This window comes from Bos javanicus, chromosome 16, assembly GCF_032452875.1.
Source record: "Bos javanicus breed banteng chromosome 16, ARS-OSU_banteng_1.0, whole genome shotgun sequence".
Classification (NCBI taxonomy): Eukaryota; Metazoa; Chordata; class Mammalia; order Artiodactyla; family Bovidae; genus Bos; species Bos javanicus.
Window position 1 is genome coordinate 4268353 of NC_083883.1, and position 23860 is coordinate 4292212.

The 23860-nt window shown below is 48.2% G+C and overlaps 1 protein-coding gene across 1 annotated transcript; it reads right to left on the bottom strand.

Moving 5' to 3' along the window:
• On the bottom strand, positions 1-23847 carry PM20D1 (peptidase M20 domain containing 1). Its single transcript, XM_061382025.1, has 13 exons — positions 23592-23847; positions 20835-20921; positions 19088-19320; positions 18341-18427; positions 16817-16950; positions 16304-16423; positions 15439-15514; positions 15020-15081; positions 14731-14809; positions 12720-12791; positions 4950-5118; positions 1927-2026; positions 1-718 (listed from the first exon to the last, which is right to left on the bottom strand). Exons 1-13 carry the CDS (start codon positions 23758-23760, stop codon positions 595-597), a joined length of 1512 nt encoding a protein of 503 aa, XP_061238009.1. The 5' UTR covers positions 23761-23847; the 3' UTR covers positions 1-594.
• Positions 23848-23860: the final 13 nt, after the last annotated feature.

Consider the following 23860-nt stretch of genomic DNA (forward strand, 5'->3'; position numbering starts at 1 on the left):
TGCACAGACCACTTTATTTGACCAGCTGTTGTGGTAATTGTGGTAGTGACATAGTTACAGTCCTGCTCCAGGTGTAGAATAAATGGGAGGGGAAGAGGTGAGAAGCAGGGGGAGGAGGGGAGAGATGAAGAACCAGATAAACAATCCGAGAAGAGAGGGGGAAAAAAAGGAAAGGAAGTAACGACAAGAACAAATTTATAAGCCGAGGAGAAGGCAGCCCAACAAGCGTGCCTTAAATTAAACTTTTAAAAGGTAAAATCTGGTTGATATTTTTCAAATCTGTATTTGCTCAGTTAGGCCTTAACAAGGAGCAGTGACATCACCAGTGCAAGGCAGACAAGCCAGATACCTTCTATTATAAGAGAGGAAAAAGAAGGCAATAACGGATGGCAAACCAAGGAGGTCGGGAGGGAGGGAGAAGCCAGCTTCCTGCTGGTCCTCCCCTTCTTGGCCATGAGTTTAGGAGTGACCAAGGCAGGTGGGTGAGGTCATTATAACATGATTTTTGACCAAAAGTTTCATCAACACTGGCTTCCCTCCTTGGGTTAGTCCTGGTCCAGCATCAGGCATCCCTAATCCAGCTGGTCCCCAACCTCACAGCTCATGCAGGTGAGGAACTGGCTCCTCGTCTGTGTCACCATTCTGGATAAACTCGAAGATGAATTTCACCTGGGTCTCGTAGGCTTGGACCGAGATTTTCTCATTGATTCCGTGGATGCTGAGGGAGAGAAGTTTTGAGGGAGAGGCCATTGCTTTAGTACAAATGTTATTGCAGAGCACCCTACACCCCTGAAGCCACTGGCCTTTGACCCTCCAGGGGTCAAAGTGGGTAGGAAGTGGGCAAGATGGGAGCAGCCATTTGGAAGAAGTGAGATTTCAGATGACAGGTTGGTCACCTCTCCAGGATCTACATCCACGGCAAAGTGCAGTGGGAGCAGATGATAGTCCTGGGGAGTACAAATCATCACCTGCTCTGGAATCCATTTAATAATTTCTCCTCTGAGGGGAAATTACTAAAGTTATCTTTTAATTCTCTCTCTAAGGCTGGAGTCCCAGCTAGACTTATCCCTATGCCAGCCACCCCTCCCCACATTATTAGGGGCACAAGTGGATAGGAACCCAGGCTACCTATGGGGTTCTCTGTTTCACCTCAAATTTCACTACCAGATCTGATGCCCACAGCCTGCCTCCACACAACAATACTACCGAAGCACACATGTAACCTTGAAGATGAAAGGAGATAAAGAATAGCTAACCCCACCTACACTCCTTAAAAAAACCAACGAACCCCCTTCCCATGAAATCTGTTCTTAAGTTCAAATTCAAATATATATTCAAACAACTTGACTTATGATGAGGAAATCAGAGCTGGGTATGGTAAGGAGCAGAGAGGTAAATGGAAATCATGCCCCTATATCCCAGGACTAAAAATTTGCTGAAGAACCCACAAAGTAGTAGTTCACACACAGGAGGTGAAACTGGTGAATATGTTTTAGATTCCCAAAGTATGTTTTGAGAATTCAAAGCATGAGTTCATCTTTGACCTCAAATGTGTCTGCAGTTCACTAAGTGGAAGTTGAGAATTCTGGAGTACCCACTTTTGGGGGAAATGAGATCCAGAGGGGAGGGCTTCTCTCAAAGGAAGGAAGAGGTGGGACTCAAGGGCCCTAATTCTACCAGGTTCTTTCCAGTCATCTGATTATCTCCATCCCTGAAAAACAGTCACTGATTCCACCAAATTCTGGGGAGTGGCAAGACTCTGGCACTGAGAAAAGCTGGCCAGTTGGGCTCCGCAGTATCTTTTAGTTTGTACAAATTCCAGGTTTCCCCCATTCTATGGACTGTCAGGAGAATGAGTGGGAAAGGGACAGGTCAGATGTATCTCCTCTCTCCTCCAAGCTGTCCAAACCTGTTCCACTCACTCACCTACTGAAGTCCTGAGGTTGTAGGTAGATGGGGTTGAACCGGTAGATGCCAGTGGTAAGATTCAGATAGTGTCTGCTGTCTGTGTTGCCAATACAAATACCTAGAAAGGAAGAATCCAGAGAAATGGAGCTTTATGTAAGCAGCCAAGCCAAGGAAGTGGTGGCAAGTAGGCTACCTGGAAAATTGGGACCCTTGTGTCACCACAGAAGACGTCTGGATCTTCCCTAGGAGACTGCAGCCAAGGATTTTTGTCCTTCAGCCTACCCATTTTCAAAACCTTTCTAAGATACCATTTCAGCCAAGAACATGGACTCAACTCCCAAGGGCATTAGAGAGACATCCCTTACATGGTCCAAGGCTAAGTGCCCTCTCTCCATGATGAACACAGAGGCCAGTGGCTTCATTTCATACCCATGGCCAGGTTATTCTATCAGTAGAAACCTAGATATCCAGAAATCTAAGCACCATTTCTTCATTGCCCAAGCTTTCTTGTGTATCACTCAGGTCAGAAACAAACACTCTCTGGGGGAGTTTTACTGCTGTAGATGGCAACCCTCTTAAAGTAGAACATGCTGTGCTGCTGTGCTTAGCCGCTCAGTTGTGTCTGACTCTTTGCGACCCATGGACTGTAGCCCACCAGGCTCCTCTCTCCATGGGGGTTCTCCAGGCAAGAAGAAAAGCAGAACATAATTTCTGGTTATTCCTGTCTTCTGAAGGAGGACTGTATCTTCCCAGAGTCAAACTTCAGGTCCGTATAGTCCCGGGATACTCTCTAGTGTCCCATTCTCCTGAAGGCAGTAGGTCGTCCCCCTCCCCAGCCGGGGCTGGGACTCCTCCCCATTATGAATGTTCTTTGAAAAAAGACTCCCTAGCTTATCAGTTAAAGTGTGGTGAGATGAATTTGAGATGGCAATTTGTGTTTTATTTTGATTGAGTTAACGCTTTTATTCTAGAAATGTATCCCATTTTTAAGTACTTTCAGGCGGAACAGATTTATCATGAAGCTATTAGACTTATGCATAAAGATCCAGGGTCATAGCTCTGTATTCATGTAGTTGGATAGGTATTTTTAATAGTTTAAAAGTGACAGAAAAATTTCAAAAATACAACTGGCTGTTGCTTTATAGCAAACCTGGGATGATGTGCCGCACGCGCATTCTGTTTGAGCACCTTTTTAAAATCCAAGTATAGCTGACTTACAGTGTTGTGCCAGTTTCAGGTGGACAGCGAAGTGACCCAGCCATCCATGTTCAGATATACCTGTTCTTTCTCAGATTCTTTTCCATCACAGGTTATACAAGACACTGAATGTAGTTCCCTGTGCCACACAGTGGGTCCCCACCGCTCATCTACTTAATACACAGTAGTGTCTATCTGTTGTTCCCAAGCCCCCAGTCTGTCCTGCCCAACACCTTTCCCACTTGATAACCACACGTCTGTGCTCCGTGTCTTTGAGTCTGTTTCTGTTCTGCAGTAAGTTCACCTGTATCACTGCCCTAGATTTCACACGAGTGACACCATACGGCATTTGCCGTTCTCTGATTTGCTTCACTTAGTATGATAACCTCTAGGTCCGCTGCTCTACTTTCTACTCCTGGTTTCAAATGGGTCCCTTCACAATTCCTGGAGATTTCTGCCAGTTGATGTCTGCCTATCTTTATTCTGTACAAGCCTAACTGTGTTGATGAGATTATCGTAGGTGCCCCACAGGGAGAGGGAAAGGGAGAGAGCCTCTGAGGCCAACAGAGGAGAACCTGGGAGCCTGAAAGCCAGGGTTCCTCGATGGCAGGGGCCCAGGTCCTGCTCTGTGGCAGGAGTCCAAGGAGGCAGGGAATCTCAGAGGTAATGTTCAGGGGAGATCTTGGATCCAGAGCTCTCACCCCCAAGACAGGTCAAGGAATCAGAGGAAATCTGCAACCTGAAGTGACCTTGTGGGCAGGATAATGGATGTCTCAGAGGCAAACACAAGGACTGATGACCACAGACTAAGGGATCCTGATGCTATGCTATTTCATGAGACCCTGAGGCCTGATTCAAGGTGCGGGTGGTGGGGTTGCTTGGAGGCTTCAATAATGCCTGAGGTTGAATTTCTGAGAAATGAGTTAGATTTAAGTTGATTAAAAACTAAGAGTGCTTTTTTTTCCCCCCCAATACCCAAGGAGTTTATGGTTGTAGAATTTCACTACAATATCTTTAAGGTCCACGCCTAACAGGTCCTAAGAATTAGACTAGAAAAATGAGAGACTCCATGATTGAAGGTATATAAAAGCAAAGTGAACACAAGTCTTCACATTAGAGCATCTTTTCCTCACATCAGACCAGAGATTCTCAAACTGTGGTCAGCCATCAGCTGGTGTCAGAATCCCCTGGGATATTTGTTAAAAAGGCAGATTCCAGGGTGCTCTCCAGAGTTAATATACCTGAATCTTTGGGAGTGGGTCCAGGTAATTTGCATTTTAATAAGTTCCCTAGGTGATCCTCTTGTCCTCTTAAGTTTGAGAACCACTATCCATACAGCATAGATTTGGAAGGCATGCTGGAAGACTGGGGAAGGAGCATAGAGGCACTGCTGCTGGGAGAGGTGAAGGGGGCTAATTCCAATGGTACAGCCAGGAGAAGTTCCTGGGCTGCAAATTCTGAGCTCTGTTGCTGAGCTTTTTTACCTTAGAACAGATCAGAACCAGACTGCATAGGTGGAACCCAACCCCCTCTGTGGCTCCTCCAGAGGAAGGGGAATCTGAGCCGATCCTTCCCTCTAGGCCAGAGTGGCCGGCCTAGGTTAAGCCAGGACTCAGGCTTGGCTGACCTAATTTATTGTTTCTGATCCTTTCCTGTTTGCTTTCTCACTTCCACTTGGAGGGGAAAATACAGCTCCAGTCCCATCAGGAGAGGAAGCAGCCAGCTGTTTCCAGGCTGAACAGCTGGCATGGGGGTGGGGCAGTGGATATCAGATAGGATACAGTTCCAGCACACCCCCTCTGCCCCCGCCAAACTCCCCCAGCCACAGCTGATGAAGTCATTACCTGGGGCAACAATGTTGACTTCCGGGAAGACAGAGTGTATGGTCTGGCGGAGCAGCTGGTAACCCAAGGCCTGATCATCAGAAGGGCTGATGGGCAGGGGGTCAAAGGCATCCAACACATGGAACTGGACCCGGTCATCAGCCACAATGTCCTTGGCTAGTTTTAGAACCTTGAGAGAGGAAACAAAGAAAGTCTGATTTCTTATTGATCTGCTATTCAAATACTTTATGAATCTATACGGTCCTGATTTCTCTCCAGCAAGGCAGAGCCTTTACAGAGGAGATTCACTGTAGCTCTGAGACCTCAATTTCAGCCTACTGGTTGTAGGAGATAGAATGGCTGTTCTTCCTGGAAATCTACAGCATAGTAGATTTAGGTTAGATGCTTGGAAGGCTTGCCTTATAGCCGTGAGGCAGGTCAGGAACTACAAAATCAGGATATTGGGTAATTTCCCTTAGGCTGAGAACCATGGGCTAGGTAAAAATGTAGGAGACAGCACAGTGGAAATCTCAACCATCTTGAGGCAGAGGGGTAGATATGATGACCTCACTTCAGCCTGGGAGAGTCTCAGACAGGTGGTGACAGGTCATACACTTTCTTCCTTCTCTGGGCATCCCTGCTTCCTGTTTGTAACCATCTGCACTGGGGCCAGGAAGATGAGCTCAACAGACAAAAAGTTAGAAGTTGGGGGGCTAGTATTCAAGTTTTCTCTCTGAGCCTCCTTTCCTCAGGAAGGAACATGAGGAAGCTTCTAGAAATTTCAGTCTGAAGTAACTAAAGCTGAACTCAGCAAAAGTCCTGGTCCCAGGCAGGATGTAGACCAGACCCTGAGGATCAGATCACATGAAGCTGTGTGGGAATGGATTAGGATGCTGACAGTCTAGCCCCACAAACCCACCCAGCCATCTAGGGAAAGCTCCAGCACCAGTCTCAAGCTATCTGATAAACACTTGCTTTAGGATGGTCTCTGCCCTAGAAAGGGGAGTGTCTGTCTCATAACTGGGGGGCATTATCTCGGGAGGACCTCTTTTAGGTCAGTGTCAGGTCTGGAAAGGAAATGAGGGTTCCTTCTTCTGACTTAGAAACCATCATTTGAGGCAAAGCAAATTCTGTGCTGCTGGACTGAGGGGAGGGGCAACTCACTTGTCAGAGCTTATTTTCACTCCAGCACAGATGTCTCAAATACTCTGATAGAAGAATTAATATATAGTCTGGATATGCTCTTGACCCTCTGGAAGGCTCCTAAAGTCATCCCCAGAAGTGTCTTCTGTGCCCTACCCCACATTACTTAAAGATTCCTGCCTCCAGAAACTGAAGAAGGCACACAGACTGGACCTCAGTGAGCAAGTGGCTCAGCAGCAAAGGGTCTGCCTGGCGATGCAGGAGACACGCGTTCGATTCCTGGGTGGGGAAGATGCCCTGGAGGAGGAAATGGCAACCCACTCCAGTACTCTCGCCTGGAGAATCCCATGGACAGAGGAGCCTGGCAGGCTACAGTCCATGGGGTCGCAAAGAGTGGGACATGACTGAGCCCACACACCTGCAATGAGCACTACAGAGCTCAGGTTTCCCACCAGCTGCTAGGCTAGGTCCGGACTCAAAGGCCTCATTTCCTTATGTCTAGTACCAAGAATATAAAAGGTACGCAATGAATGTTGCATATATACATTTTACAAGATGTGAAACAATAATAATAATAAAAACAACAGGAGTTGTCTCATTAAGGAATTTGCCCAAGGTTTATAGAGGTGGCATCGCTGGGCTGGGCATCTGACTTCACAAGGATGGTTGTTTACTGTTTCCAAAGTGCCTGCAGGTTGAAATGGCATTGAGTAGAGGAGAAGGCAATGGCACCCCACTCCAGTACTCTTGCCTGGAAAATCCCATGGATGGGGGAGCCATGGGGTCCATGGGGTCGCTGAGGGTCGGAGACGACTGAGCGACTTCACTTTCACTTTTCACTTTCATGCGTTTGAGAAGGAAATGGCAACCCACTCCAGTGTTCTTGCCTGGAGAATCCCAGGGACGGGGGAGCCTTGTGGGCTGCTGTCTATGGGGTCGCACAGAGTCGGACACGACTGAAGTGACAGCAGCAGCAGCAGCAGCAGCAGAGCCAGAAAGAGGGTGGTGCTCATTTAAGACAGATTTCTTAGTGGTATGAATTTTGAGCCAGAATTTGAAGGCAGGATATGAGAATGATGGAGAAGAGGCAAGAGACAGTCTGAGCATGGAGGGGTCATGCACAGAGACTCAGCTCTGTGCTTCGTGGAGCCACTCACAGCTGTGTGACACTCCGTGAGCTCCTTAGCTTTTTGCGTCTCAGCTTGCTCATCTGTTAACAGAAGGATAACAGCAGCACCTACCTGGTAAGGTGCTTGTTACCATGACTGGATGCATGTAATATGCTTAGGTTGGTTCCTGGCACTCAATGTATGTTAGTTGTTATTTGCCTGTTTAGAAGGGAGGGACCACTCTGGGCAACGATCAGAGGCACAAGGACGGGACTAAGAGGAGGGATTCATCAACGGTAACGGGGACCTCAAAGGCAGAGCACATTGATTCCTCATTTCTCTGAGCTCCTACAGTCCTTATTCCCACATTATGTTGTTTTCTATTTTAGGCTAAGCTGTATTTTCTTCTTGAGTGAATAAGTTCGAGGGCAAGGACAGTGGGTACTTATAGTTAGCAAGACCGGCTTCCACCCTACTGTGAGGCTGGTCATCAAAACAACCACGACAGGCTGTCACTGGCTTGTGCTTCAGTATCTCCAGCGGCAGAAAGCTCACCATCATGTGTTTCAATCCATCTCATCTTTGAACTCTGCGATGAGCATCTTCTTAATGATGAACTGAGGTACGGCTTCCTGTAGCATCTAACCTACTCATACCTCTTTTATTTATTTTAAAAATATTCTGTAGAGTCCACAGGATAAAGTGTCAATAGTACTCGAGCCATCAGCAGGATTTCACCTCTATTGAGAATAGAGGCCTGTGCTCTTGATGCCTGAATGCTGTTCCCAGGTCTTTGCTCCTTTTTGGGTTTTGGTGTAAATGCCTCATGAGAGAGGACTGTGTATGTGCTCAGTCATTTAGTCACGTACGACTCTTTGTGACCCCATGGACTGTAGCCTGCCAGGCTCTTCTGTTCATGGAATTTTTGAGGCAAGAATACTGGAGTGGGTTGCCATTTTCCTCCTCCAGGGGATCTTCCCGACCCAGGGATTGAACCTGCCTCTCCTGTGACTCCTGCATTGCAGGCAGATTCTTAACCTGCTGAGCCATAGGGGAAGCCCCTAAGAGAGGACTGACCATGGATACAAAGCTGCTTACTGCCCCAACCCCACTTCACAACCATTTCGTGACACCTTGTCCTATGATTTTCTTTGTGGTGCCTACTTCTCCCACTTGTTCATATATTTGATTACTTACAGCCACTAGCATGTAAACATCTTTAGAATGGGAATCTTGGCCTGTTCACCATTTTCCCAAGTGCTTGGAAGAATGTCTAGCCCACAGTAGCCATTGAATAAACACTTAGTGAATGAATAAATGAAGGAAGACAGGAATTTTCTGTAAAACACTCTAGTTAGGTGGACATCCAGCCTCTGAGAAGCTCACTATCATGCGAGGTGCCATACTCCAAAACTCTGCTTTAAATGGGGGCTCCCAGAAACATCTCCCAGTGGCCTTCTCTCTCTCCTTCGAGGGCCACAGGACAAGCCTTCCTTCCCACGTGGCAGTGTGTTACGTTTCTGAAGGCTCTTGTTCCTCACAGATGGGGCCACAAAGTTCATTCAGATCCTTCCTGGAAAAACTTATGGGTGAGACCAGGTAAAGATGGACGAAGAGGGCTCAGGGAGCCATTTAGAATCAGGGCATGAGGAAGAGGCGTGACCAGGACGAAGAGGTACTGTGTGCTCCTGGGGTGATGGGGGCTTTCCATTCCCCACGGGTGCAGGGGAGCAGGGGAGCAGGGTGGGCCTACGGAGCCCAGAGATCTCATCAGATCGGCAGGGAAGGAAAGCCACTGCGGCAGGGGACTGGAGAGGAGGGCAGCGTGCCAGAACCTGGGGAGATGAAAGCCCCAGCTGGTGGAAAACAGCCCTTGGAAAGGGCATGGAGTTGGAATGAGGCTGGAAAAAAACTGGTGGAAAGAAGCTCAGTGAGGGGAATTCAGTGATTTCCTGGCCCCATGAGCCCCCAGGGAGACGACAAAGGCTGGCACTGGATGAAAAGCAGCAGAGCCCAGGGCTTACACTGTCCCAGCCCCCTGCCAATGCTGGGTGACTCTGGGCAGGCTGCCCCAGCCCCTGCAACGCAGGCACGCCCCCCAGCCTGTGCAAGGACACAGCATCCTCCATAGGGAAGGCCCCAGGCAGAAAGGACCATAGAAATTGAAGCGTGGCAGACCCCTGAGGATCTGCCAGGAGGATCATCAGGAAACACCACCTGGCCCTCACCTTGCTTAATCCTGGAATATAATGCTCATCTCATAGCTGTCAGGTGGGTTTTTTTTTATCATTTTCGGAAGGATCAGATTTACCTTCTGAATTATTTTTAGCTCAACCTGATGTTTAAATAAGCTAGTCTTTCCTAGATATGTCAAAAGTTCTGTGTATTTCTTCTCACCCTTTAGCTTTCAGCTCAGATATCACGTAGGGAAGTCTTGCCTGACCTGTGGACAGATTCTCATTCCTTCTTAGATTCTTCGATAGCAGCAGCCCCCTTTCCTCATAGCGCTCATCATGGTTTGCAGTTACACATTCATTTTTCTATCTTTTAAATTGATGTTCATAGCAGAACATCACAAGTCTGTCTGCAACCTCTTCTCTTCAAGGAGTTACACACCCTTCCCATGGTATTTTATTGGCTCTACAGGTTTCAATTAATAATACTCCAGCCTCTGTCTCTATTATCTCTTTGGATCTAAGGAATTTATAACTGTCTATTAATATATTAGAAGCCTCTCAAATTTCTAAACCATTATATTTCTCTGAGAAATTGCTTTCCTCTTGAATTCCCAATCTTGGTTACAGGCACCAGCACCCGACCAACCACCATCACACACTGCGTCCTGACGAGCCAGCCTCTCACTCCTCGGCGGGCACCTACTCTACCCCACGACCAGCTACCATCACACACTGCGTCCTGATGAGCCCACCTCTCACTCCTCTGCGGGCACCTACTCTACGCAATGACCAACTAACATCAAACACTGTGTCCTGAGGAGCCCACCTCTCACTCCTCAGCGGGCACCTACTCTACCCAACGACCAATCATGAAACACTGCATTCTGATGAAGCCACCTCTCACTCCTCTGCGGACACCTACTCTACCCAAAGATCTACTAACATCACACACTGTATCCAGATGAGCCCATCTCTCACTCCTCTGCAGGCACCTACTCTACCCCACGACCAGCTACCATCACACACTGCGTCCTGATGAGCCCACCTCTCAATCCTCTGCAGGCACCTACTCTACCCTGTGACCTACTAACATCACACACTGCGTCCTGATGAGCCCACCTCTCACTCCTCTGTGGGCATCTACTCTACCCTACGACCTACTAACATCACACACTGCGTCCTGATGAGCCCACCTCTCACTCCTCTGTGGGCATCTACTCTACCCTACGACCTACTAACATCACACACTGCGTCCTGATGAGCCCACCTCTCACTCCTCTGCGGGCACCTACTCTACGCAATGACCAACTAACATCAAACACTGCGTCCTGAGGAGCCCACCTCTCAGTCCTCAGCCGGCACCTACTCTACCCAACAGCCAATCATGAAACGCTGCATTCTGATGAAGCCACCTCTCACTCCTCTGCGGGCACCTACTCTACCCTATGACCTACTAACATCACACACTGCATCCTGATGAGCCCACCTCTCACTCCTCTGTGGGCAACTACTCTACCCCACGACCAGCTACCATCACACACTGCGTCCTGAGGAGCCCACCTCTCACTCCTCTGCGGACACCTACTCTACTCAATGACCAACTAACATCAAACACTGTGTCCTGAGGAGCCCACCTCTCACTCCTCTGCGGGCACCTACTCTACCCAACGACCAATCATGAAACACTGCATTCTGATGAAGCCACCTCTCACTCCTCTGCGGGCACCTACTCTACTCAATGACCATCTAACATCAAACACTGCGTCCTGAGGAGCCCACCTCTCACTCCTCTGTGGACACCTACTCTACCCAACGACCTACTAACATCACACACTGTATCCTGAGGAGCCCATCTCTCACTCCTCTGCAGGCACCTACTCTACCCCATGACCAGCTACCATCACACACTGCGTCCTGATGAGCCCACCTCTCACTCCTCTGCAGGCACCTACTCTACCCTATGACCTACTAACATCACACACTGCGTCCTGATGAGCCCACCTCTCACTCCTCTGTGGGCATCTACTCTACCCTACGACCTACTAACATCACACACTGCGTCCTGATGAGCCCACCTCTCACTCCTCTGGGGACACCTACTCTACGCAATGACCAACTAACATCAAACACTGCGTCCTGAGGAGCCCACCTCTCAGTCCTCAGCGGGCACCTACTCTACCCAACGACCAATCATGAAACACTGCATTCTGATGAAGCCACCTCTCTCTCACTCCTCTGCGGGCACCTACTCTACCCAACGACCAATCATGAAACACTGCATTCTGATGAAGCCACCTCTCTCTCACTCCTCTGCGGGCACCTACTCTACCCCATGATCATAGCCTCAGTTAAGACCTCCATACCCACTGCCTGAGATGCTGCAACAATTGAATTGTTTCTTCTTACTTCAAGGCTTCCTCAGGATCGCCACCAGCAGTGTTTCTCTAAGAGAACCTGAGTCTCTCACAGCCCTGTTTGAAGACCTCTGACATTTGTCCACAGATTACAGCCCAAACTCGTTGGCATGCACACAAAGCCTTGAGCCCCAAACTATCAATACAACTCCATTTTCATCTTCCATCACTTTCCCCCAAATTATTCTACTCTTTAGATTTCATTTTCCCTGTACCCTGAATGTCCTGCTGCTGCTGCTGCTGCTAAGTCGCTTCAGTCGTGTCCCACTCTGTGAATGGCCAACTTCTAGCAAATCCTATTTGTCCTTTAAGTCCTTTCTAGTGGTTGGAAAAGACTTCCTTGGTTCTTCGAGGTAGCATCAGCCCCCTGTTTTGGCTCAGGTTCTATGGTAATTTGTTTATCCCTCATTGTTATAATCCTAGTATAGTGTGAGGCTGAGAGCACAGACTCTGGAACTGGTCCTGGATGTATAATACTGGGCATGTTACTTACCTGCTGTGCGGATCTGTGCCTCCATTTTCCCTGTTAAATGAGGATAATACATTCCCCACTTCACAGAACGGCTGCAGGGGTTAAATGTATATGTATAGTATATGTTTACTGTACATGTATATAGTATGTGTGTGTGTATATATATATATAAATATATACTATGTATATAGTATAGTATATATATACCTGAGAACAGTGCCAAGAGCACAGCAAACCCACTATCTGTGTTGCTACTATTATCATTTCCTATTTATCATTAATTATCATCATTCATCTCCCACTCCTAAACTCCACGTTCCCTAAAGCCAGAGATCTCCTATCCCAGCCAAGCACCCGGCACATAGGAAGCCTTTGAAAAATCACTGAACAAATAAGGCCCTGGGCCAGCTCCGCCCAGTCCCAACGGACACACTTCAGTGGGGCTGAGCCAGTCCTCGGGAGCACATGGTACGTACCTCCTGAACAGTCTGTGCAGGGTGAAGTCGGAAGTTGATGATGGCCTCGGCCACAGGGGGGATGACATTCACCTGGAGAGAGAACCACAAACCTTGGCCTGAGCTGACCTCTAGTCCCTCACACCTGACCCCTGCCCAGGAAAAGCCAATTACCACCAGTAGAGGGAGAGGAAGCTGATTTGACTGAAGAACTCAAGGCTTAATATTTTTAGCCAGCCACTGTCTTCTCTGGGCCCTTGACATGTGGTTATGTTCAATGCTAGTGGCCTGTCTCTGCTTCAGGCCAGACCTTCATGTTTCTTGGTCCTGGAGGGCTCACAGAGAGCTGCTCAGAGCAAGACCGCTTTCCTGGGGCTGCCAGGACGCCTCTGTTTTGGCCTGTACAGTGCTGCAGGCGGTCTTCCATGTGCGCTCTTTCCCAGGGTGCCTAGGGCAGTTCTGCAGTGGTCAGAGTCAGTTCTCACTCAGGAGGGGCACCCCAGAGCCTCTGAGGCCCCATTAAGCCCTGAGGGGGATGATCACTATAACCGAGGGTGGTAGTGATTTTCCATATCCTACTGTGAACTTTGTTCTCTGTCTGATGAGGAAAAAACTCAGGACTAATTAGAAAAGAGGGTTGAGCTATGGAGGGAATTTCTCCTCAGAGCCCATGAGAGAGGAGATTCCCCAACTGTGTATCTTTCTTTGAACTGCTATGGTGCAAAAAAGCACGAGGCTAGGGCCAGGAGAACTGGGCTGATACAAACTGGCTGTGTGATTTTCAGATATGACAACCTCTTTGTGTCTCTGTCTCTCAGCTGGCTCCTCCTCTGTTAGGAGGACCAAATGGAAAAACAGATGTGAAAGTATTCTGGACAGATAAAAACACCATTCAAATGCAAGGACATAGTACACAGTACTATTATTTTGGTGAATTCTCTAGGCAGCTGGTGAAAACAGCTCAGGTCTGGCTGACATGCCAAACACACCGACCAGCCACAGCAGAGATGAATTCTGAGGTACCATTCACTTATTCTCAACCTGGGCTGCACGTTAGCAGAGCTCCGCAAGGCTGCATTGGGTGAATGATCCTCCTTGACGTTGCACTGGTGGTACTGGTAGAAACTGGAACGGTCTAACTCCTTTCAAGATTTCAGAAAAGTCTCAGCCCTCGTGAGCTAGTGTGGCTAGTTCAAACAGAAAAGCTCCTTAGCGGCTGGTCTAGCTGAAAGTAGACCGATTTGCTGAAAAATAGTTCTCAGAAAAAACTTTATCAAAGTATTGGTTCACCTGAGACTTATTTCTATAAAAGTAAACCTTAGGGGTTCCCTGGTGGTCCAGTGGTTAGGAGTCTATGCTCTCACTGCCAAGGGCCAGGGTTCAATCCCTGCTCAGGGAAGTAGGGTCCCACAAGCCAAAAAAGTAAATCTCATATAGAATTTATATATTTGAAGGCCACCCAAAATTTACCTTATTTTGGAGAATGACAATGTATGTATTTTAAGGCTGTATACATCACAAATGTTATAGATTTTTAAAATAGTAGGTGAGTTTCTCTAATTCAACTCAGGGAAAAGATATTAATCATTCATTAAATTTGTGAGGTGAATAAAGCTTTCAAAACATGACGAAGAATAATAAAAAGGTGGTAAAGAGGTTGGGAATCTTTAGCCTACATGACCAAAATGCTAGATGAATATATTACATGTTAAATGAGTACAGGTCACAAAAATTAACTCCCAAATAATGTCTCTTCACATCAGTGTAATGGTTATGTTTTTCAACGGGTACAGTCCCAAAGAACCTGAGGGAGGCCTCTGAAACACACATACATGAAACTTGGCCAGCAACTTCATGGAGTTTGCAGATGTCAGTTAGAACCCTTGCTCCTGAGGTTTACCCGTCTGATGACATAGGACAGTTCAGCACTGAGCCTTCCTACTATCCAAACTGTAGCCAGAGAGGGAAGGAGAAGCCAAGAAGATAAAGCCAAGGGATGGAGGGGTGTGTGGGAGGAGTCAGGTGGCGTTACCTTGACCCCGGCATTGAACATGGTGAGCGCCGTGGTGGTTCTGACCAGCGAATTGGTTATGTAATTCCTCTCCATCAACCTAAGGCAAAAAGAAGAGAGGGTTGTAGGATACCCCCTTTCCTGAACCTTGGAGATCTTTAAGACTAGGAGGGATGTCCTGCGTACCAGTTAGATGTAGTGTCTGGTGGCTGAGGGATGGTTAGTCAGGCCTGGTTAAGCCAAAGAGAGGAGATGGGGAAGTGGGTAGGTTTGGGGTGGGGATGTGAGGAATGGAAAGATAAAACTTTACCTGCTTACAAGGGGTCGAAAGAGCCACAGGTTGTTCAAGACTATATTGGCAGGGAAGGGAAACTGAAAAGGAAAGCACCAGGTCAGAGGGTTTCAAAGGGGTCAGCATAACAGGCTCACTGTTTGGGACCTGGGCCTGTCCTTGCTTTAGACTCGCCTTGAGGGCCTGGGGCAGTAGCCTCAAGGGTGAGTGGGAGCCACCTCCCTCAGAGTGGCTGGTGTTGGGGCTCAGGTTCTCAGCCTGAGCACCAACAGCCCCAATGGACAAGCTGTGTTTTGGCCCAGCCAGCAGCTGCAAATAGGGGAGAATGGGCAGAGCACTGGTTATCAGTAGGGCCCCTTTATTACTCTGAAGGCGGCTTCTCCACCACCCTTTCTTCCCCTTCCACAGCTGACCAGAGTCTGAGAGACTCCTCACACCTCATTTGCCAGTTGCTCCACTGCCGTCATCAACGGCCCACTTCCAAACATGTTCGGCATTGGTGTCTGCTCCAGTCTGGAAGAGAAAGGGAGCTTTCAAGACTCACCCAACTCAGCAGTCCAAGGAGAAGACGAGAGACAGGACATTTCCACAGGCCTGGCCAGGAGGTCTCCTGCTCACCGCCCCATCACCTCCACCATTCCAGATCTCCAAGCACAAGTGGGGCTACTTCTACTGCACTCACAGGAGCTGTCCCCGAATACCAAGTCTGAGAGAGGGCACCCCCGTCTCATCACACCTACCACACTGTAGCAAAGCTGTCAGCCTCTCCCACTAGCTGTTGAGTTCCTGGAGGAAAGGGACTGTCCGTTTCTTCCACCACCGCGTGCCCATTACTGGACACAAAGTCTCGAACATGGTAGATAGTTAAATATTTAGCTGAAAGAATATAGCTTTTCTTGCTACTCTCCAAGAAAACCAGCCAGAGGTAAGCTCTGCTGTTACAAACCCTGCTGTCCTCATCCACAGACAGCAGCCTTTGCTTATCTTGAAGTCATCTTGCTGGGGCAAGGGGAGAAATTAGACGGTTCTTTTCCAGCTTGTGATCTATCATTTCTGGCCTGGACTATTCCAGCTACCTAACCTAGCTTTTGTCTGCTGGCCCTTGCTTGCCATATGGATAGGTCCTTTTCTGACCTATAACCCTTGCCAGGGTACTGCTAGCTCTGTCCTCCCTATAACCTCCATCGTGGCTTCTCAGCCCACCATCAGGACAGGAAGCTTAACCTCCTCAACTCAAAGTGGGGAAGTGCCAGGTCTTCTAGCCGGAGTCTGGTGTGGGTAGCAAGGCCAGGAATTGCTTACCGGCTGACCGCAGCTGCGAGAATGCCTATGCTTGTTTCTTTTGGAGGAGCTGAAGAGTGGCCTGTAGTCGTGTTGACTTGCAGCATGAGGTTAATCGCACCCTTCTCAGAAACGGAAACCCTGTAAGAAGGATCAGAGAAGGCCCTCCTGACTTCCTCCCACCCTGAATGACCCCCAGGCCCATCTGTACAGGGGTCTGGTAAGCCAAGAGGTCTGTTTCATGCTGCTTAAAGAGTTTTACTTTAGAAGAGATAGGGAAAGGAGAGCTCAGACTTGGTCAAAGCTTGGGGTGATTAAAGCAAGTGCGTGCCTGTGTATATGGCTCAGTCGTGTCTGATGCTTTGTGACCGCATCTACTGTGGCTCACTAGGCTCCTCTGTCCATGGGATTTTCCAGGCAAGAATCCTGGAGCAGGTTGATTAAAGCAAGAGGAGTAGGCTTATCGATAACCAGACTGAGGTCAACTCCCATGTGAGAACCTCTTCTGAGGTAGGGCTGGGGTGCTATACTCACATGGCAAAGGGCTTCTTGAGGTAGGGAATGAAACCGTCCAAGATGAAGCTCCCTTCATCCACCACGAAGGCTAGCTGGACACCCCTTGCCTGTAGCAGGGCTGAGATCTTCTGAGCCCCGTTTATCCCTGATATCTGCAGATATTAAACCCAGAGCCACAGTTCTCCTCAGTCAGATCTCCAGAGATAGCTCACAGAGACCCATTCAGCATAGCTGGGTGCTCCAGAGCCTCCCCATCCAGGCTCCTTCATGAGGGACAGGGCCCTCAACAATCCTGCCTCAAAGAATCTGGAATGTCAGAGCCGGAAGGGCCCAACCCCCTCATTTCCCAAACTAAGAAACCAGGACCCAGAGTATTAAGTCATTTGCCCAGGGTCAAAGTAAGTGGCATCACTAGAAATAAAACACATTCATTGATCTGCCTGTTCCTTCTCTTCCCGTTACATTGGTGTTTCTCAAGGTGTAGTTGATGGACTATGTGCCTGTTGCAGATGTCACCAGGGAGTTTGTTAAACATTCAGATCTGTGCATAACACTGAGCGAAAGAAGCCAATCTGAAAAGACTACATTCTGTATAGTTCCAACTACATAACACTCTATGCTATGCTATGCTAAGTCACCCCAGTCATATCTGACTCTGTGCGACCCCAGAGACGGCAGCCCACCAGGCTCCCCCATCCCTGGGATTCTCCAGGCAAGAACACTAGAGTGGGTTGCCATTTCCTTCTCCAATGCAGGAAAGTGAAAAGTGAAAGTGAAGTCGCTCAGTCGTGTCCGACTCTTAGCGACCCCATGGACTGCAGCCCACCAGGCTCCTCTGTCCATGGGATTTTCCAAGCAAGAGTACTGGAGTGGAGTGCCATTGCCTTCTCTGATATAATACTCTAGACAAGACAAAATTATGGAGGTAGTCAAAAGATCAGCGGTTGCCAGGGTTTGGGGAAGGAGAGAGGGATGAATGGCAGAACACAGAGGTTTCTCAAGGCAGTGAAAATACTCTGTACGATACCATGACACACCATTATAGTGTACAACACCAAAAATGAACCCTAACGTAAACAATAGCTTTGGGTAACTATGATGTGTCCAGGTAGGTTCATCAGTTGTCACAAGGTGGGGGACGTTGATATTGGGTAAGGCTGTGCATGTGTGTGGGTTGGAGAAGAAAGGAAACTTCTGTATCTTCTAATTTTTGCTGTGAACCTAAAACTGCTCTTAAAAAGAAATAGAAAAAAACATCGAGTCTGTGGCACAGAGCCCAGGCATCTGCATTTTGGTCAAAGTCCTTAGAAATCTCTGGCGACACATGCACAGTGTGTGTGTACTCAGTTGTGTCCAGCTCTTTGCGACTCCCGGGACTGTGACCCACCAGGCTCCTCTGCCCATGGAATTTTCCAGGCAAGAAGACATATCCACAGAGAAGTTGGCAAACTGTGCAGCCAGGGAGCAAACCGGACCAAAGTGAAGCTTACTCCCTCCCCGAGGAGGGGACCCAGAGATAGGCTTAGGATGAAGGCATTCTACCTCCTCATCATGGCCCAGAGCAATGAAGAAAGATCTTCGGGGGGTGTAGTTTCTGATCAGCAGAAGCTCCAAGGCCTGCAGGATTGCCTGGGGGACAGAAGGACAATGGGAGAAGAGAAAGGCTTATTATCTAAGTGGTGGTACCAAGGCATCAGAGATATTCAGCAGCTGGGAACAGGGCTAGGATGTGATTCCTTTTAGAGAGAACACATTAAAATGGCCCCAGGGATGGAATGGAGGGAAGCAGCGGGTGTATGCATGGTCAGTCACTCAGTTGTGTCTGGCTCTTTGTGGCCCCACAGACTGTAGCCCACCAGGCTCCTCTGTCAGTGGGATTTTCCCAGCAAGAATACTGAAGTGGGTTGCCATTTCCTCTTTCAGGGGATCTTCCCCACCCAGGGATTGAACCCACAACTCCTGCATCTCCTGCATTGATAGGTGGATTCTTTATCACTGAACCGCCTGGGAATCCCTGTAGGGAAACAGAGCTCACATCCCCACCTGGAGAAAAGCATAAATTTATCAATGTCAGAGCTGAAAGGGTACCTGGGATCATCTACTCTGATCTGTATTTCACAGTTGAGAAATCAGGACCCAGAGAAGTGACCAACTGATGACTGGAACTCAGATCTCCTGGCACCAAGGTTTTCTCTACCAGAACCTCCCACCTCCCAGGGGTTAGCAGAGCACTCCCACCCTGGATTGATCTTTAGGACTCTAAGGCAGAGGGAACACAGCATTTCAGACCATAAGAGAGTTCTTGTTGTCCAGTGTGCCTCGACCATAGATGAAGCCATCACGCTCCAACCCAGAGAAGGGGGGCACGTCCCAGCCTTTGTCCGGGGCAGGCACCACGTCAATGTGAGCGAGGAGCATGTAGGGCTGCATGCTGGGGTCTGAGCCTTTGATAGTGAACAGGTGGCTGTAATTTCCTACGACCTCATGCCGGATAAAGCTGGTATGGAACACAGTAGGAAAGACTAGAAGCAAAGAGATGCAAAGCAATGAGAAAAAGCCAGATTCAACAGTTGCCTTTGGTTTTCTTACTAACTGATTCTCCCTGCCTTTTTCCTCCCCTTTAAAACAGGCAGCCTCCTTTAGGAAGCCCTCTGGGCCAAAGCTAGTCTGATTCCTGATTTGCCCAGACAATCTCTGAAATATCTCTTCCTCATATTTCAATGTGCTATTACTGTGTAATAACATGCATATCAAGACCGCATCATTTATGACAGATAAGAGCTCAAGATCTGGACTGACCCGACCTCTAATGTTGTCACAAATACAGGTTACAGAGTGATGCAGACTAGGATTACATTAAATTTTAAATATAATAGGCCCCAGTATCCAAATAATTTGGAACCAAACATGACTCTTATCTATGTATATTAAAAAATCAGAGAGATTTTTCCTTTGCAAAACAATACTCCTAATGTTTGTGTTATATGGAGATAAAAGATGATCCTGTCGAGCACATGGCCATACTTCCGTGTTCAAGTGTTCTCAGGGTCAACTATGCTAGTTACAGATAGGTAATAACACAGGTGGCTTTAGATACATGGGAGAAAGAACTTTGATCTCCCTTTGTGCTGTGTTGGAAGAATCCATACACGCCTCTGTGGATAACTGAAAACAAGCAAGCAGGCAAACAAACAAAAAACTGAAGAAGAATAAACATTTTTTCTTGTCAGCCTGCTTATCTAGTCTACTATTGCTGAACATTTCTTTCCCAATTTTATTTCCTATTTAGTGAAGACTTTCAGCCTGGCCACTGGGGATTGATCCCAGATTCCCACCCCACCCCAACTGCCCGTCCCAGAGTGTTAGAGAAGGGACTACTTGCTGTGCTGTGCCAGCCTCTCCCACTCCTGATGACTTGAGAGGGGGCTGTTTTTTATTTGATTTAGTAAAGTGGCCTCACTACTCTGCATGAGCTTTCTCTATGGGGAGGGGGAGCTCCAAGTCTCCTTTTTCCCCTTGACCCATCCTTCTTTAGCTCATGGGCAGTGGGGTGAGAAGAGAGCAACTATGCGACAGTTTAAAGTTTTTGACTGCCTAGCAGCTTAGTGTTAGTAATGAATCTGGAGCAGGGCCTGGGTAGGTGGAGTGTGCCTGTGTGTGGGCTGTAGGTGTGTGTATGGAGGTAGGGAGGGGAGGAGCCCATGGTGTGGTTCTGGAAACTTGCAAATGAAGAAGGAATTCCAAGTCCTATCTTTTTATTTTATTGACTGACATTAAAGGGCAAAAATTGACAGCCAACCCAATGCTATATTGCCTTGGTTCTTCAAAGGGTAAATCTAGTCTCTACTCTGTGTCTACTCTAACTCCTGAACTCTCCCTTTTATCCCTCCCCCTTGTATACAAACACGTCCAAAGAGGCCCAAGCACACCAGGTTGCCCTCTGGTCAGTCACAAGATAAACTTCTTTATCACCTTGTAAAATCACTGTGTCTCCAGTGCTACCTCTCCTAATCCTTTCCCATGGTTTGTGGCTGACCTTTACGAATGTATTCTCCAAACTCAGCCAGGGCTGTTGTGTTGAGCTCCTTGGGGCTGAAAGACACTGTTGGAATCTGGATGGCACCTGTTGGAGTCAGAGATGGAAGATGATAACAACCACTGATTTTTCCACAGCCCTGTGTACATAAAAAGTTCTCTTGCACTCATTATCCTATTGTGGAGGGCAAAACAATCATTCCAGGTAGGCATTGTTGTTTTCCCTAATTCAAAGGTGAGGAAACAAGCTTAGAAGCATTAGGTGAGCTGCTCAACATTGTCCAGTAGAACTGGGATTTAAACTCAAGTCCTTTGTTTAGGCTAATGGTTCTTAAAGGAACATAAAGTCCACACTGGCATGGGGTGGGGGAGGTCAGACAGGAGTAAATTTTGATCCTAAGTGGGAAGCCGCTATAAATTGCTGCTAAGGCCTCACTCTGCCTCTGAAACCACCAACCCTTTGATGAATCCAAGGAGCCCACTGTCCTGGGTCCCTTTGCGAACAAAGCTTTGTATCTTTTTGTGTACAGTGAGTATGTGAAAGTCCCTCAGTCGTGTCTGACTCTCTGTGATCCCATGGACTATACAGTGCATGGAATTCTCCAGTCCAGAATACTGGAGTGGGTAGCCTTTTCCTTCTCCAGGGGATCTTCCTAACCCAGGGATTGAACCCAGGTCTCCCGCATTGCGGGCAGATTCTTGACCATCTGAGCCACAAGGGAAGTACTCTTTGTGTACAGAGAGTAGGCTTATTCCTCATAGACTGGTTAATCCAGAGTGTCATTGATCTCAGCCCAAGTCAGCTTTGGGGGCACATGATGCCTGGGAAGGGGGCGGGGATTTAGAAGCTCCCAAACAAGCTCCTTTGTCATAAACGATCTAATCCATTCTACCCAGAAGTCCAGTTCTTGAGTTGTCACTAGGTTCATTCCTTGGGGAAGGTTTTATATTCTTAGAGTTCCACTGTCAAATGCAAACAGTAGGGGGTAGGGGTGGGGTCATAAGATAATTTGATTAGAAAGTGAAAGAAAGTGAAGTCACTCAGTCGTGTCCGGCTCCTCTGTCCATGGGATTTTCCAGGCAATAGTACTGGAGTGGATTGCCATTTCCTTCTCCAGGGGATCTTCCCAACCCAGGGATCGAACCTGGGTCTCCCGCATTGTAGACAGATGCTTTACCGTCTGAGCCACCAGGGAAGTCAATTTGATTAGATGGCTATCCAAAAACAGTAGGAAGAAAAATACCCAGAGCAGCTTGATGTCAAGGGAGGCCTCTGACTTCTGTACTCAGTTTTGTGAAGAATCAACCCTGCACCATAGCCTACCAATAGGTGGGGAAGCCAAGGTTCAAAAAGACTAAAGGAACTGCCTATGTGAGATTGAGAGGCAGACTCAAGATCTGAACTCAGATGTTTTGCCCTCGGCCCACAATGCTGGAGACCCAGGTTCGATCCCTGGGTCGGTAAGATCCCCTGGAGAAGGACATGGCAACCCCACTCCAGTATTCCTGCCTGGAGAATCCCATGGACGCAGGGGCCTGGTGGGCTATATGTATAGTCCATGGGGTCACAGAGAGTAGGACATGACTGAGTGACTTCAATAGTCCATATATTTGGGGTTCTAAGTCATGGTGCTATGAGGTCTGTATTTTAGTTTCTTATTTAGCTTTTGCTTTCTTTTGTGCAAAGAGACTCTGGTGAATGGCTGCCCAATGCCTTTCAGAGAACTCTTTACACTAGGATGCTTTGGGAAAGCCCTGCTCTGCCTCCCAGGCCTATCACTCCAGCACAAACACAGTTTATATTTAACAACAAGGGCTAGCTTTTGCATTTACCTGCAGGTTTATTTAGGCAGTTTCTTTCAATCCATTACTTAATGGAAGGGAAAAGACTGAAGGTAAGCCCAACGGTGAGGAAGGATCTCATTGTTTTCATTGTTGTTTATTCCCTAAGTCATGTCCTGACTCTTTTGCGACCCCATGGACTGACGCCTGCAGCCTGTCAGGCTCCTCTGTCCATGCGATTTCCCAGACAAGAATACTGGAGTGGGTTGTCATTTCCTTCTCCAGGGGATCTTCCCGACCTAGGGATTGAACCCGTGTCTTTCCCATCCTTTCAATATTGAGCCACCACCTCTTTTCTCCTGGATAATGCAGACTGAGAAGGTAAGTAAGTTTTTAGCTTGGTTTGATGTCTAGGGGAAAGATGTCCTTTAATTGGTAGAGGAAATTAGGAACATCTCACACCTCAGCAACAGCCCCATACTTCTTTATGGAGCCATCTAGAACCCGCAGGATCCTACAGGCAATAGAGGCTGTCACCCAGTGCTTTATATGTAGGGTCCTGGGGAAGATGGTTCAGCTGACCTAAACTTCAGTTTCCTCATGGGTACATAAGGTTCAGATCGTTTAGTCCTAAGAAACTTAACAAGTGAAGACTGCCAAAGGTTAAAGGCTGTAATGTTCCAGGCAAGCGGAGGTTGGTGTGGGGGTGGGGTGGGGTGGATGACAGCCTGGTCAACCCGGGCGAAGTTGAAGCTTCCAGGGTAGGCAAGGAACGCCCTGGAGTCCCCAGAAGGCAGGTCTAGGAGCAGAGTGCGGTCTCCAGGGGCCGGAAATGGGTCCGGGGCTTGGTGGTGGGGTGTTGCGGAGCTCAAGCTCGAGGGGCGGACCTCTGCGGCAGGGGAAGGGAGTCACGGGTTGGCCCGAGGAGACGGGGACCTTTATCTGAGAATAAGCGGTGAAGGGGACCAGGGTTCACCTTTGAGCGCTTCCTTCATGGCGATGCGCTGCTCTTGGCTGAACTGAGAAGGGATTCGCGGCTCCCTTTGACTCTCCGTGCCCCGCAGGCCCTTCGATCTGGAGACGGCGGCGATACCTAGGAGCAGCGCAGACAGCGAGGCCAGCAGGCAGACGGACGGCCGAGCCATTCTCCTCTCACGTCCTCGCTGCCAGTCGGCGGCTGGAGTTTGGACCTAAACGCGCAGACCGAGTTCTTCCCCCTTTCACCTCTCCAATTCCCGCAACTGC